At 40.4% G+C, this 14,739-nt stretch overlaps 1 protein-coding gene across 2 annotated transcripts in view; it reads right to left on the bottom strand.

Annotated features, from left to right (window-relative positions):
- Positions 1–609: 609 nt before the first annotated feature.
- Positions 610–14,739, bottom strand: part of LOC125593466 (E3 ubiquitin-protein ligase UPL1-like) — a 33,788-nt gene continuing 19,658 nt past the window's right edge. Inside the window, exons 1-17 of one of the 2 annotated variants that reach the window (XM_048770125.1) lie at positions 13,086–13,250; positions 12,894–12,992; positions 12,659–12,754; positions 12,375–12,581; positions 5,901–12,288; positions 4,707–5,764; positions 4,337–4,627; positions 4,056–4,260; positions 3,692–3,966; positions 3,300–3,598; positions 2,085–3,189; positions 1,851–1,997; positions 1,681–1,761; positions 1,368–1,593; positions 1,140–1,279; positions 947–1,053; positions 610–857 (exon numbers count right to left, since the gene is read on the bottom strand). In XM_048770125.1, the coding sequence (XP_048626082.1) occupies positions 755–857; positions 947–1,053; positions 1,140–1,279; positions 1,368–1,593; positions 1,681–1,761; positions 1,851–1,997; positions 2,085–3,189; positions 3,300–3,598; positions 3,692–3,966; positions 4,056–4,260; positions 4,337–4,627; positions 4,707–5,764; positions 5,901–12,288; positions 12,375–12,581; positions 12,659–12,754; positions 12,894–12,992 (10,827 nt within the window). In that variant the 5' untranslated portion in view covers positions 13,086–13,250 and the 3' untranslated portion in view covers positions 610–754. Of the gene's footprint in view, positions 858–946; positions 1,054–1,139; positions 1,280–1,367; positions 1,594–1,680; positions 1,762–1,850; positions 1,998–2,084; positions 3,190–3,299; positions 3,599–3,691; positions 3,967–4,055; positions 4,261–4,336; positions 4,628–4,706; positions 5,765–5,900; positions 12,289–12,374; positions 12,582–12,658; positions 12,755–12,893; positions 13,022–13,085; positions 13,251–14,739 lie in introns of those variants that run through there. The other variant, XM_048770126.1, reaches the window with a different exon arrangement.

Below are 14,739 nucleotides of genomic sequence, written 5' to 3'. Positions count from 1 at the left end.
AGCTTGACGGCAAAACAATAAAAGAAGCTAATTAAAACTTAATGAAAGATAGATATGGGAAATGAGAGAAGAGACTTGTAACCATAGGTCATTAGCTTAACTGGAAAGGATTCTTGGACAATGTGTCAGAGGTCCTAGGTTAGAGTGGCCAATGGGACAACATGATGTGTTTTCGGGCCTAGGAGAATTACGGGCTTCGACCCGAACCTCTTGGTATTGAAAAAAAAAAGAGAAGAAACTCGTAAAGAAGCTTCACTTGTCGAAAAACACAATGAAATCAGATTCAAGACCGATGTTGAAAGACCCAACATATGGGTTTTGAGTGCGGTTGGTAAGTGTCTCATGTTTGCACATGTTAATTTCTCTGGATATGAAAGATGAGTTTTGTTGGTTGACTGATAGGAAAAAGATTATTGTAGACACTAAATTAGGTAAAAATGTATTGTCGGATCAAGAAAGGCCAGATGAATTAAATTTTTTGAAGTTTATTGGAAATGTGTGGTGTAGTACTACTTTGAAAGGGGTGGAAGTGCTTTCTAATAGAGAAAGTGGTTATTTGTGTTATGATTTTCATAGGAAGTGCCTTTCCATATAAATTTCTCTGCAAACTAAGGGATAAAAATATCTATTGAACATACTCTTTTAAAAGGACGTTCGAGTAGAGAGTGCGAATTACAGAAAATCATTCGTTTTGCCCAAAAGGTATATGTATAGAATGAAATAGCAAAAAAAAAAAAGGAAGCTGGTTTTTGTTTTAACCAAATCCGAATCCTTCACTTGCTTCATGGATTGCAAGCAGCAGCCTCTCCTGCAGATGTTCCTTAGACGGGTACTCTGGCAGATCTAACTGATTGAAACTGCAAACAAAACAGTTTTGCATATATATTAATATTTGTGGTCATCCATCAGAGAATAGTTTCACTGGAGGATTGAGATTTTTTTTTACCAGGTATGAGCAGACGGCAAGTGATTAGCGCTTCCATATGCCTTGTGGATCTGAAACTTCTGTGCCCCTGAAATTCCTTGAAGGGAACTAAATCCTTCCAGAGGTACCTTGTGTTGTTGAGTTCAAAACGTCAGTTTCCCACTTTGTAAAAAAAAAAAAATCTAATGAAACAAACCAAACATGTTTTATTTACCTTAGAGGTTCCAGTCACAAACTGCAATAGACGGGCTTTGTCTTCTTTGCTCAATCCCTGAACAACCTCCCAGAACCACTGGATAACAGGGGATCCAGGACTATACCCAGAATATTCAGTATTCACCCTCAGGTTATCCACTGATACATAATAACCCAACAAAAAAAAGGTCAGAGGCTATAAAATTCTTAGCACAGGAGGATTATGATATATATAACTACTACTTACAGTCGATATCAGGAAGACCACTTATTAATAACTCCAGTTCCTTGTCGTTAAAAATCGATATTAGATCTTTAAGGATAAGTTCACTAAACCCTTCCAGGAATGCATTTATCTGAGGACGAATGGCTGTGGTTAATCGATGCTCGGCGATTAGGTCTACATATTCATGCTTATTCTCCTCAGTAACTTTAATGTTCCGCCCTCCAGGGATCAGTTCATGGTCGGTCACCTGCAATTGTTTTTTTTTAATGTTCGTTCAAACAAATTTCATTTCAAAGACACAGTTAAAAAAGGCTGAACAAGTTATAGTTGTTACCTCCGTTTTTTCATACAGTATTAGCTTTTCCTCATCAGCATCAACGCTAAAAGTGAGATCTAGGACATCGCTAATATCATTCTGCATTATAGAAAAAACAACAGATGAGTAACAAATGCTTTGGACCAAAGAAACAAACAAACAAAGGTGTATCTACAGTATATATATACCTCCAGCATCCATTTCAGGGCTTTATAGTAATCGGGATCTATAGCTTCAATATCATGGTACGTGACCTTAACTCCCAAGATATGCTTGTAAAAAGAGCGAGTGAAATGGACGTCAAGTAGTTGACCATCAAACAGAGCTTTTCCAACCTGTGCAGGCGGGATAGATAGAATTTAGGAAGGAATTAACGCAGCTACTTACTTAGGTAAAAAGAAAAAAAAGAAAAAGGAGCTTACCACCCGGCCAACGAATTTGAAGTAGGAGAGGTGCTCTGTCTGGTAAACAGAGTTTGGATTCGGTTGGAAAGTCGAGTCATTGCCAACGGTTGTGAACAGAAGAGCTCCTTTGTCAAAAATAACCCTTGACAACAGCTGATACCATTCCCTGGTAAGCCCACCAGCATCAATACCTTCTTCTCCTTGGAAGTGAACAGTCAATCTACCTTTCAGTTCTTGTGTTGACCTCATTCGCAATTGGTTGTATGAATCTTCAAGAATGTAGGCTCTTCTCACTGAGATTCTCAAAGGGCTATGGTGATGGTCATGCTGGTGTTTTATCTTTGATCTGAAGTATGCACGTTTGTTATCAAATTCAATAAAACGTGGAACCTTGAGCATTAGCGAAAAGGACTTCTCAAGCAGGGCAGGATTTTGTCGGATGAAAGCATTAAGAAGTTTCCTGTGCCTTTCAGAAAACTTGATAAAAGAACCGTATTTCTCATCCACCTTGGAGCTGCTGCTTGGTCCTGGACCCTTGGGCTGCTCCTCAGCATCAGAAGAAGCCATGGGAACCGAGATATCACAAGACTGTGATGATGGATGCAATTTCTCACAGGTAACAAAAAACGACTCTACATAAGGCAACATGTTTTGGGCACCAGCAGGAAGTGACTGGCTTACTCCAGCTCCCCTTGTTGTTGCTGAACTCGTCGAGGTTGTTGGAGAAGTCGTAGTAACAGAAGCAGAATCAGAATGCCCCTCAATTTTGCATATGCAATTGCTCAACTCCAGCCACAGAGGTTCCAAAGCTAAATTGATGTTCGATAGCTGAGAAAACACAGCAACATGCTCTTCCGAATTCTTCTCTTTTGTGATTAACAACGAATCAACGAGGGAGCTTAATGCCTGCAAAACCCTCAATACTCCTGATCCATCTGATGACGTGGTACTTAGAAGCGTTTTTACGGCTTCACCGAACATGTGAAGTTCACTGATCGCTGATCTTGTCAGGCTCTGTATTGCGTTTGCAAGCTCTGTGATAAACAAATGACAATGGCTTGGAGCCATGGCCACAAGTTTTTTCAGCACCTCCGCTACAAGGGTGTATGCATTATCTGACAAACTGAATCAACAACACAACAATTAGTAAGGCTAGTTGTAGAACTTACAGAATTTAAGCATTAACTGACAGATAGAAAGTAGGAGGTGTTCACATATAAGCATCTGACATACCCTTCACGTGCAAGTAATGAACAAAGCAGACACAGCTCTGACTGGGGAAGATTAAGCAACACAGTATGAACATCACATCCACTCTCTGCTCTGTTGGACGAACTTCCAGATGAGACAATTGGCTTGGTCACTGTACCAGCAGGTACAGTGCCAGATACCATATCGTGGTTTTCTGAATTGTTTTCAACTTCTAATGCTTGATGCGTTGATTGCTGCTCGCTGGCAGACCCATCTGATCCGTCAGCTGACTCAGACTTTCGTTCAGCGTTGTCAATGATGACCTCCAGTAAGTTCAGCAGCTGGAACAAATGATGAGAAAATACATACAAACCCGAGTTAATTTTCATAACAGTAAACAAAGCCAAAGCATAGCACCGAACGAAAAGGAGTACCTGTTCAAGATGAGCCACACTTCTCAAATAAAGGGGCTGATTCAGGAGGCTTAGAAGCAACGCAAAGGCTACAGATTCGGGTTCCTGCTGCGTTCTGCTCATGTGATCATCACTTACTACAACAGCTTTTCCACGTGCCTTGTCTGAGGGTACTGAACCTTGAAGGGAAGGCAGGGAAAGCCTGGATTGAAGCAGAATCTTTGCTACGTATATATGATTTCGTGCCAAATATGTCAAAGTCTCAAGGACACGCCGAGACACTAGAGGAGGAACCCCTGCAAATAGAATTACAACTATTATCTACAGAACTTGGTTATTATAAACACATTCCCAGTCAGAATCCAATGTATTAATAGATGCATACCATCAAAGTGCTGAGGACGTGAATATGTTACATTGCTTTGACAAGCATAAAGACGATAAGGTGGTTCGGAAACACTCGAGTAGTTAACAGGCTTCCTTGTGTCGAGCATCAGCATATCCATGAATGTATTAACCAAGGAAAACCTTGTTTCGCCATGAGAACATAAATTCAGCAAAAGCCTCTGCAGAGGACCCTTGTAAAGAGGCTGCAGACCAAAGATATATAAATGAATTGTCCAAGTGATGTCAGTTAAATATCTAAGTAATGCATTAGGTAACTACCTGAACTATCCGAAGAACACGAATCATTGCTTGGAGTGCCTCAGTGTTAACTAGGGGAGCTCCAGCGGCCTCTATAACCTTTGCAGCAGACCTACGAGAAGCAATCCCCTCATTTCCAGATATGACACCTTCACCTCGCCTGGATGCCTCCCCTCTACGATGTCTTGGATGCATACCAAAAAGTGCACGGTTATGGTATCGATGAGCAAACCTTTCACGCAACATGTTTGCTTCCGCAACCAGTGCAGGTGTTAAATTTGCAAGAACGGCATCATCTGACGTCAGCAACACCTGATAACAAAAGTAATATTAGATGAATAAACTTCAACTCAACTCATGGTCATGCCGTTAAAAGGCAACAACTCAATACCTCTTCTCGCAACTCCGAAGGAAACGTTGCAATTATTGAAACGGTGTCCATCTCGACAGGCTGACCTTCAAGTTCATGAGACTGATGAACCCGTTGTGCTTGTTGCTGTGCCAGAACTTCAGCTCGTATATCAGCAGGAAGTGCAGCAAGAAACTCCGGATCAATATCTCCAGAATTCTGCTGTTCATTGCTAGAAGGTTCTGGCGCTTGACCTTGCTGAGCTGAAAGGACTTCAGCTCGCAGTCCCTCAGGTAGGGCATCTAAAAATGCAGGATCAATAGAACTAGAAGCAACATTCCTGTTAACTGGTTGCTCCTCTGGTGGATTATCCTGCTCAGCCTCGTGACCGGAGTTCTCAGGAACCTCAGTTACACTATAAAGAGAAGCTTCTCGCCCAGTTGAAGATGGCGCAAGTGACAAATTTGCTCTTCTTGAGCGTATAGCTGGCTGTACATCATGCCTTTCTCCACCATAATCATGTCCATCAGCACTTCCGATCTCAACATCCAAACTCCTAAGGCTTTCACCCAAGGTTGCCCCACTCCCACCGCTTTCTTGACTCACCGCTTCAACATCCCGAACAGTTGAATCATTTGGATCATATTGCATTTCGACTGACTGAGACCGCGAGCTTGAGACAGAATCAGTAGCAGGGGCTCGTGTATCCGGGGTAGCAGATGCAACTGGCGAAACGATAGAGGGAGCAGACACATTGGCACCTCCATTATCAGTGGCGTTTTCATCTGGAATTTCAGGTCTGACAGTTGCCTCCTGTGGCTGCCCACTCTCGGCCTGTGACTGGGGTTCCAAAGGTGATGGATTCTGATCATCAGAAGGATTATCAGAGCCGGGACGTCTCAACTGAGATACCAGCAAATCTTCAAGGCCTTGTGGTACGGTAGAAGCGCCAGATCCAACAATTTGCTGGCTGTCATCAGCCCATAAATTCAAACGATGCCCCTGCCGGCCATTCCTCAAAGATCGGAATATAGCATCCAGCCGTGACGAAGAACTACCGTTGGAATCCCTACCTCCAACAGTATGATCATGTGTGCTTTCTACAAAGAGAAGAAAACGGTCGATTAACAAATTATTCCTTTAGGAAGATCAACACAAACAAAATGTAATCTGGTAGCAAACCCAAATAAAACATAACATAAAGGGAAATGAACACAAGTAAAAACAAAAGAGTACCTGTTTGACTTTGCGACGCTGGAAGTGATGGAGATCCCGATAAAAGAGGATGCTGTGAAGGAGTAGCACCATCCCCAGTTCTGCCAAGAAGGCTGTAAATAGAAGTTGTTCGTCCTTGACGTCTCGAGCCAAACACTTCAACAGGCATTACATGAAGTGTTTCATCGGAAAATCTATGATCTCTAAGAACCTCCAAATGATCAAGAACGTTTAGCCCATTGAATCCATCCTCAAACCTGAGAATTACCCGATCTTCATCATCTTCGTCCTCTTCATCCTCTTCAACCAGTATTTCCTCTTCAAATTCATCATCCTCAAGCTCATGATCATCTTGATCTGTGTCATGATGAGGCAGGTGATGTACATCTTCTTCTTCTTCTTCCAAGTCATTGTCCTCCTCGTCTTCTTCTTCATTATCGTTTTCATCCTCATCTATTTCGTCACCCTCATCACCAGACATCTCTTCGTCTTCCTCTTCATCAAGATTTTCTGGCACGTGGGTATGCATCTCAAACTCTATACCCATCGACCCAATCCCGTTTTCCAACCCCCTAGCATCCTCAGCTGCTTCTTGCATATAATCATCCCCACCTGCGGCAAATCCTTCATCCAAGTCTTGATCATGCTCCATGTCATCTGTCACATCTTCTGAACCAACAAAAGTGTGGGAACCGCCAAAATTCTCCGCATGATCAGCTGTCATGGAATCATGATTTGACCGCAGCATAATTTCCCCTGCTTCAGACGCATCAGCAGTAGTATCTCCTCTTCCTGATTGAATTTGATCAGATGACTTGTTCGCATTTTCATTCTTGGAGTTCGAATCAGCAGAATGGGCATGCTCCTTAGTCACCAACTCCAAAACTTTTATGATTCCTGTTACAGTTTTGGGAGATTCTACGTTGTCCAAGTCCAACACTTCAAGAGTACGAGTAAGAGACTTAACCAATCCAACATCAACAAAAGTATTCGAAGCTTCTGAAGATATATGTGATCCAGTAGGTGACCGAGCAGAGAGCATATCACTCAACAAATCTATCAAAATGTGTATTTCATTAGCTGGAGGTCTAAGCCCATTGGAGGTACCTATGAAGTCATTGAAGATATTGCTAATGTCAGAAAATATCCTCTTCCTTGCTTCAGCTGATCTAACAGATGCACCCACTAAAAACTGATTAGCCCTACTTGCCAGCTTTTGCCGCCAATCACTCTCAGATTTCTTTTCCTTCTTCACCCGTGAGTATGGAATAAACTTGTGAAGAATATGATGAAATATTCCACCAACTTGACCACCCTTCTGTTGAGGACCTCTAAGACTGTTAATTTCAGCATCTCTTCGAAGTACTATATGGATTGACGAAGAATACATGAACAGTATCTCACTCAAAAGCTTCAGAATGAAAACAATTTTAGCCAATGAAGCTGACATGTCCTGTGAAATAGCTTTCTTTTCTTCAGGTGCGGTAGCAATCGCTTTGCCTTTTCCCTTAGTAGAGGCGTGATCAATATCCATGTCTGCTGAAGTAGAATCACCTTCAACCATGTCTTCTTTTGGAGGAGGAATGAAATTACAGAGAGAATCCAGAAGCAGCTCAACAACACCAATGAACGACTGAGGAGGTTTCCGGTAAACTTTAGCCTTGGTGCTCCCAGGGGGAGTGGTAGTTGCAACTTCATTAGAAGTCTTAGATTTCTCTTTGTCAGCTCTGTCCTTATCCTTATCCTTCTCTTTGTCTTTTGATTTCTCTTTTTCTTTGACTAACACGATGTAAGGTCTTTCACCAACCATCTCTACTTGGCATATAGAACGAGCGGCCTGGATAAAAGTGACTGGATCCCGAGCAATTACAGAATTCACATGCAACAAAAAATTGCGTGGAGAGATTCTCTGATTTGAGTGCCTGTTGGAAAGTGTTGCAAGTGCATGTTTTATCTCAGATTCCATGGCTTGCTGAAGCGTTTGGGGGTCTTCAAGAATATGACGGATGATACTAGCAGCAACTGAGTCAAACCCTGGAAAAAGACTATTACTCGGCAGAGAAAGCAGTCCTTGCACACCTCCAAAATCAAGAAAGCAGACAGCAACAGAATGCTTCCTTGTCAATGTAGAACACAGTTGTAAAACAGCATGCATAGTTTCAGAAGGAAGCTGATTCCGGATACATGTACAAGCAATCTCAATCAACTTCTTCTGATCGTCAGCATCAACAAGCTGTGGAGAGCCAAAAACAGATTGCAGCTTGTCTTGTTTGCTCTCATCAATGGCCAGAGATGTCTCACCTTTTTGCAACTCCTCTATAAGCTCAGTATTTAATTTATGGTCCACTTGTAGCAGCCTATCAATGGCAAGAAACCCTGTCGTCACCCACTTTGGAACATTAAACTTTTCCTTATCAATACTACCAGAATCCCACTTTGAGAGTACATCGCACACAAGTCTTACAATACCCGCCTTCAGCGCAACTTCGCGGGAACCTGCGTCTTCATGTAGAATCAAAGCAAGAACATGCAACAGAGCAGAGAGCAGATTGTTCTTTGTGTCATCGAAGACAGGACAACAATCCTTAATCCGGCTAAGAAGGCAAGATATAACACCAGATCGGTGTTCTCCATTGTTTTCTGAGCATATCAATACAAGCAAGTCTCTAACGGGAAAAGCAAGGGGCTCTTTCATCTGCAGAAGCTTCGTACATGTTGTTATAAGCTCTTCAACTGGTGGCAGCGAGACTATTTCTGCTTCAATCTGTTCTCGAGTTTCATCTACAACATTCTCCTTTGTATCTGATTCAGAATTTCCAAGGGACATTGCAAGAGCACGAGCAAGTTCATCGTCCTCTTGGATTTCTTCTGGGTGGGAAAACAGCCATTCCATGGCTAACTCAACACTGTTCGATCCAACCTGTCTCAAAGCTTCTTCGGCTCTGGATCTGGAGAACCCCATCTCCACAATTGTTGAAATGGTTGTTTCACTGGGAGGTGGACCTGTTACACGAGCGCTACCACTGCCACCTAAGCTTTTCAGTTCAATTCCAGAATACACATGTTTGATGATGGAAATGAGGGCAGTGACGAAATCATAACTACATTCCGTAAATAGTGGATGAGTCCACACCGGAAGTACAGCTTTCAACACAATGGACTGCAGGATCTTCACAAATGTCTCAGCATCTTGTGGAAATGGAATATTCCCATTTTCTACTGGTTGAACGAGCAAGCGTTTTGTGGATGGTGATAAGATAAACGATGACGTAACCAAATGGTCCATGAGCTTCCCGTAGCCAGCCAGCGGACCATATATCCACGCGTGATCTGTGTCTTCCTTTTCATCCTGCTTTCCTCTAACATCATCAGTCTCCATTGGAGATGAGTAGCTCCTATTAATTGAAAATAAAAGCTGGCTAGTAGCATCAAATGTTGTCAAAACCGTCTGAATCACCCCCCGGCCATAAAAGCAATTTATCAGAACAGGATTACACGAATCAGGCCTGTCAAGAAGGACAGCATCGATGAAGTCAACAACCTTGCCAAGGTAGAGACATTTAGTTGACCTTGATGCCTCGGCTGCAATCTCACGGCCTTCAAAATTCAAGTGATCCAGGGATATTGAAGCAAAACTTGAGGCAACTAACTTAGATGACGGAGATACATTTACTGTATCTTCTCTCCGACGAGATTGGAGCAGCATTGCCTTCCCTAACTCTTGGAATATGTATGTGATGTGGAAGGACAATGACTTCACCATGTCACAGCATGATGTATAATAGGATCCATCTCTTTCAAGCTCTCTGTTACCAGAAGCGTCTGATGAGCTAGAGGGACCATCACTGATTGGTCGTGGTTGAAATCCAGTCGATGCACGTCCAAGATCACGGTAAAGATTTATTAAATCAAAGAATTGCGATTCTGCGCTCCATCCTGACGTTCTCCTCTGAAATAATGGATCCAGAAACTGTCTAAAAGAACTGAACCTTTGTCCTTCCGTTCCATTTGAAGACGGCTCTGTTTGCTCTGACTCGGGAGAAGTATTTGGACTTTCCAGCGTTCCACTCTCGTAAACTGCTATATGCCATAGAATTTCACGGTGCAAATGGCCTATATTCTCCAGAACATCCTTGCTTCCATTTGCAAACTCCGAAAGCAATGCAGTCATCCAACGGTTATCCTTTGATGCAGCTAGAAACAGAAGAAACTCCACAAGGAAAAGAGAAGAAAAAATTCCACAGCTTGGAGAAAGTTTTCGATCAAGTAAGAATGTCCCCGAGAGATCTTGCAGTCCTTCTAAAGCTTTCTTCACCTGATCACGAAGAGAAGAGCAAAAGGCCCGAGCAAGAGAAGCAGAGTGATGCTGCGTAAAACCCTTAAAAACAATGGTGCTGTGCAAGGCAATAGACACCCCTTCAGAAGACTGAGCAATGCTAGGTCGCAAGAGAAGCTTAAGTAACGCCTCAATGCCAGACTTCTCCACAAAGAGACGAGAAGTCTCAGCATTCTCCATTGTTCTGTGGAGCAGAATTATCAGATGAAAGATGCAGAGTTGAACAAACTGCTCATGACTGACGCCATTTATGTTCTTCACATCTGAATCCATTTCCATTGCAGTACTTACAGAGGATGATGAAGAACCACTCTCTCCAAAGCATGCAATTCTATCCACAATTTCAATGATTATTTCAACACCGGTGGCTCTTAGAGATGAGACATGACGCAAAAGCTCTTCCACGGCATTTGTAAACGGAACGATGGCCTCATTCATAGCTAGAACATACTTCTTGGAAGTAAAGACATCAACAAGGAAGCGCAGTGCCGAAGTTTCTTTTACTGTCTCCAAACCTTTGCTATTAAGAGATATTGCACCCAGGCCATTTGGAATGCATGCAATAGCCTTGGAAGAAGGAAGTACTCCTGATACAACTGAAGACAGAAATGCTTCAGGGAGGCCCATTTCAAACAGGGAAGTAAGAGATGTGGGGTCTTTGTGGATTAAATCACTCATAACCGTCACAGCTGAGTAATAGATATCGCCACCAAATTTATCTGCATTCCTGTATATCAAAGACAAAGTGGCAGGCAACGTGCTCTCCTGAGAACTTTGAGACCTATTCGCATTTCCAGGAGTATACGTAGAAGAACCAAGAGACTTCAAAAGAACCTTGATGAGTCTCTTTCGAGAGAGCAACTGATCACCATTTAGTTCTAAAGATTCACCAACCACCATATCACTGTTGTTCTCTCCAGTCAACTTAAGAATGTGATGAACCTCTAACTCTAACCTCTGAGACAAAAGTTCTACTCCCCCAAGATCCCGGAGTAGAGGAACTGCAGAACTGCTATAATCCATGAGCTTCTGTAGTGCTTTAACGGCCAAATACACAAGATGCAGGTGACTCGGATCAGTATACTCCAAGAGAGGGAGAAATGTGGGAACCATGCCAGACCCCCTTATAGTGCTTCCAGATGACGATGATGAAACAATGTGAAGCAAATAAAACTGAAGTAGCGCCTCAACAAAAGCAATAGATGATGGATCACTAGAAATCTTCAGAGAGAGAACGGCTTTCTGAAGCACATTAAGCAGAATCATTCTGTTGCCTACGGCGAAACTGATGCTAGATCTGCTTAGAATCCTGGCTCGATCATGAGAGGCGGAGTATACAGCCAATTGAGCGCCCAATGCAAGCATGGCAAGAGTTCTAATGGTTCCGGGGATTGGTTCTTCAGATCTGACAATTCTTATTAATTCATTTGTATACTCAGGTTCGTTTGCAAAAAAGGATGCAAGTTCTTCTTGGGCATCACTTGACTGAACAAGTACAATAAACGCAAGTAGGCAGATCCTGCTATAACTCCGGCATATTCTGGAAGAACGAAAAGCATGAGCATACCTGACACGGGTCAGTAGAGAGAACCTGAGCTCCGGGGGAACATTGTAATGCTCTATACACTCCTTCATTAACACAAGATCATCCTCTTTCCGCAAGTGCAAATCAGGAATCTGTATCACCCTTGAAGAAGAAGAAGAAGAAGAAGTAGCACTACTACTACCATCATCTATTCTCTGGGCACTGTGTCCACGCAACTCAAAATAAACAGTAGAACCAATCCGAAAATCAGCTTCCTTGTGATTATTTTCCAAGTCGGAAGGAAAGATGCTCAGACCTTCTTCCTGGTTTCTCTCGTTAGCGACAACGCAGGAATACAAACCCAGACCCTCCTCTTTGCTACCCCAGCCCTGGGCAATAGAGAGAAGGAAGCTGTTTACGGAACCACATCCAATCAACTTTCCGCTCCTGTGGAGCTTAGATGAGCTGATTTTCACAAGCGCAGAAAGGGTTTCCAGGGCAGCAATGAGAACCTCTGGATCTGTGGAGGCAAGTAGGAGCTTAAAGTGCTGCAAAAAAACAAACAATGTAGGAAAGAGTTACTAATAAAGTTAAACGAGCTTTAAGATAGATATGGGAAACAGATGAGGCATACCTCTAAACCATCAAAGGAACTTTTGTTGGGACAATTTTCGAGAATGATCTGCATCACACGGAGAATTTGAAGAACAGAGTACTTGGGAAAGGGATCCGCATCTTCCAAAATGTGATCAGACAAGAGAAGGTCATTCCTAGTTGATATAAACGTCTTGAAGTACTTGTCAAAATGTAGAAAAAGAGGTCTCCAGTGATGGAAGTTGCCCTGGAATAACAATAATCAATCAATCAACAAAAAAGGATAATATGAGAAAGGCTTCTATGTATTATTATTATGGTTACCTTACTGTACTCCCAGCGAAAGCCAGAGAGAGGTATCGCAATATCAGAGAGTGGACTCTGGATTACTTTCTCAATAAACGATTTGATCTCCGGAGGCTACAACACATGACAATAATAAACCCTAATTAAGGCTAAAGCTTGTGACAGGATTTCAAAATCAAATTAAAAAGCCCTAATTGAATTCAATCAATATCAATTAAAAAAAACCCTAAAAATCGAATTTGAGACAACTCACAGGCTCAGCGTCGAGCCTAATAGAGGGGCCGATGGACCCTTCGCCGGAAAGAAGCTGCCGCAACCGTGACGGCATACTTGCGGATCTGCCAGTCGCCATCTACAAATAAAGGTTTGAGAGTGATCAATCTCAGAATCGTAACAGATCAGAGAACCAAAATACGAATCTGAGACAGTATGTATGTAGAGATACCTAGAAAGAGACGACGAAGAACGCAGTAGAAGGAGAGAAGAAAACCCCAGAAAAGAAAAGAGAGAGGGATACAGAGAGAGAGACACCGTCTAGGCTTAACTTAATATATTAAACAGTTTGGGCTTAATGTAATGTACTTGTATACATTTTGAGAGATCCCGCAATGAGTTTGTTCTGTCAATGTGGTTATGTGACTTTACTGGTTATCGTAGGCCAGGGTTCGAGCTCTGCTCCCACATTGGTTTTTAATTATTATCATTTTTATCCCAGAAACACCACAAATCAAGGGGAATTTTAACATAAATAAGTGTCAAGTTCATTTTGGATCTATTTCAGTTTAGAGTTTTCACCTATCCAAAGCAAAATCTATGTAAATTTCTGTACTATTTTTAAAAATATTTCATGAAAATGTGAATAATATCCTAGAAATTTGAGTGCATCCCATTAAATATATTTTTTTGGACAGTTGATTCTGCATCATCATCAATATTTGATGTAGAGCTTTTAGTTGTACTAATTGGATTTCATGTTACCTATCTAATCTAAAGTTTTGTTATATTGAATAAGTGTTTTTTTTCAATCGTTTAAATTAGTGATTTTAAAAGAAAATATATTGTTGACCAAAAAAGAGAAAATATATTAAAGAAAATATGCTATTTTTTTTTTTGAAGAGACTTGAACTACCTTAAGGTCTATAAGGAGCATGTTGATGCAAGTGAAGGGAGCCATACTCGTGGTTAATATAATTACAAAATCTCATATATATTATTTGTGAAACATTACAACTTCTTTTTGTAGTCACATGTCATCACTAGGATGATTCTTAGAATTACTAGAGAAATAGGTTGGTCCATCTAATTATATAATAAACTTTTTATTAAACTAACCATAAATTCATTATTAATGTCATTTATTATTTCCTTAAATAAAGATTACGGAATTGCCTAATGTGGATAAAGTATATATGACAATTAATGATTTTGAATAATAAAGATCTGATAAAAAAAATGTATCTTCTATCAAATTTGTTTAATTTAAAACTATTAAAATAACTTTTAAAAAACACAATAACCATATTATAAAAATTTAGATTTTTCTGTATATTTTATATTTTGAATTTTAAAAAATGACTATAAATTACTAAAACTGTTAAAAGTCTCACATTCAAATTTTGCGATCCATGGTTTAAAATTTTTGTTATGACAAAATACAAATAATTACAAAATCATATAAGTAAAAGTCTAATTTAATTAATCATTAAGATTTAAAATATATATGTATATATATCATTCTAAATTAAACTATAAACCATATTGAATAAATAAATATTTTAGTTTCAAAATTTACTTTGAATAATTTTTTTTGATAAAAGTTTTGAACTAACATTGATAAATTTTTTTAAAATTATCAATTACTAAAATTATTAATCCCACAAATGAAAATTTTGTTATCAGTAATTTAAAGTTTTTGCTATTAAAGATACAAATGATCAAAAAAATATATGAGTAGAAAGCATCATTTAAAAAAAAAATATAGACATTAATATTAAAAATATACTATATATGTTAATATCATTTAAATTTAATTACATATCCTATCAAATTTTTTAAAAAAATTGTTTGGATTAATAAAATTGATGTATACGTTCGCACCA

Source organism: Brassica napus, chromosome C9 (assembly GCF_020379485.1).
Source record: "Brassica napus cultivar Da-Ae chromosome C9, Da-Ae, whole genome shotgun sequence".
In the NCBI taxonomy this organism is placed as follows: domain Eukaryota; kingdom Viridiplantae; phylum Streptophyta; class Magnoliopsida; order Brassicales; family Brassicaceae; genus Brassica; species Brassica napus.
This window is presented reverse-complemented; position numbering and strand designations above follow the sequence as displayed.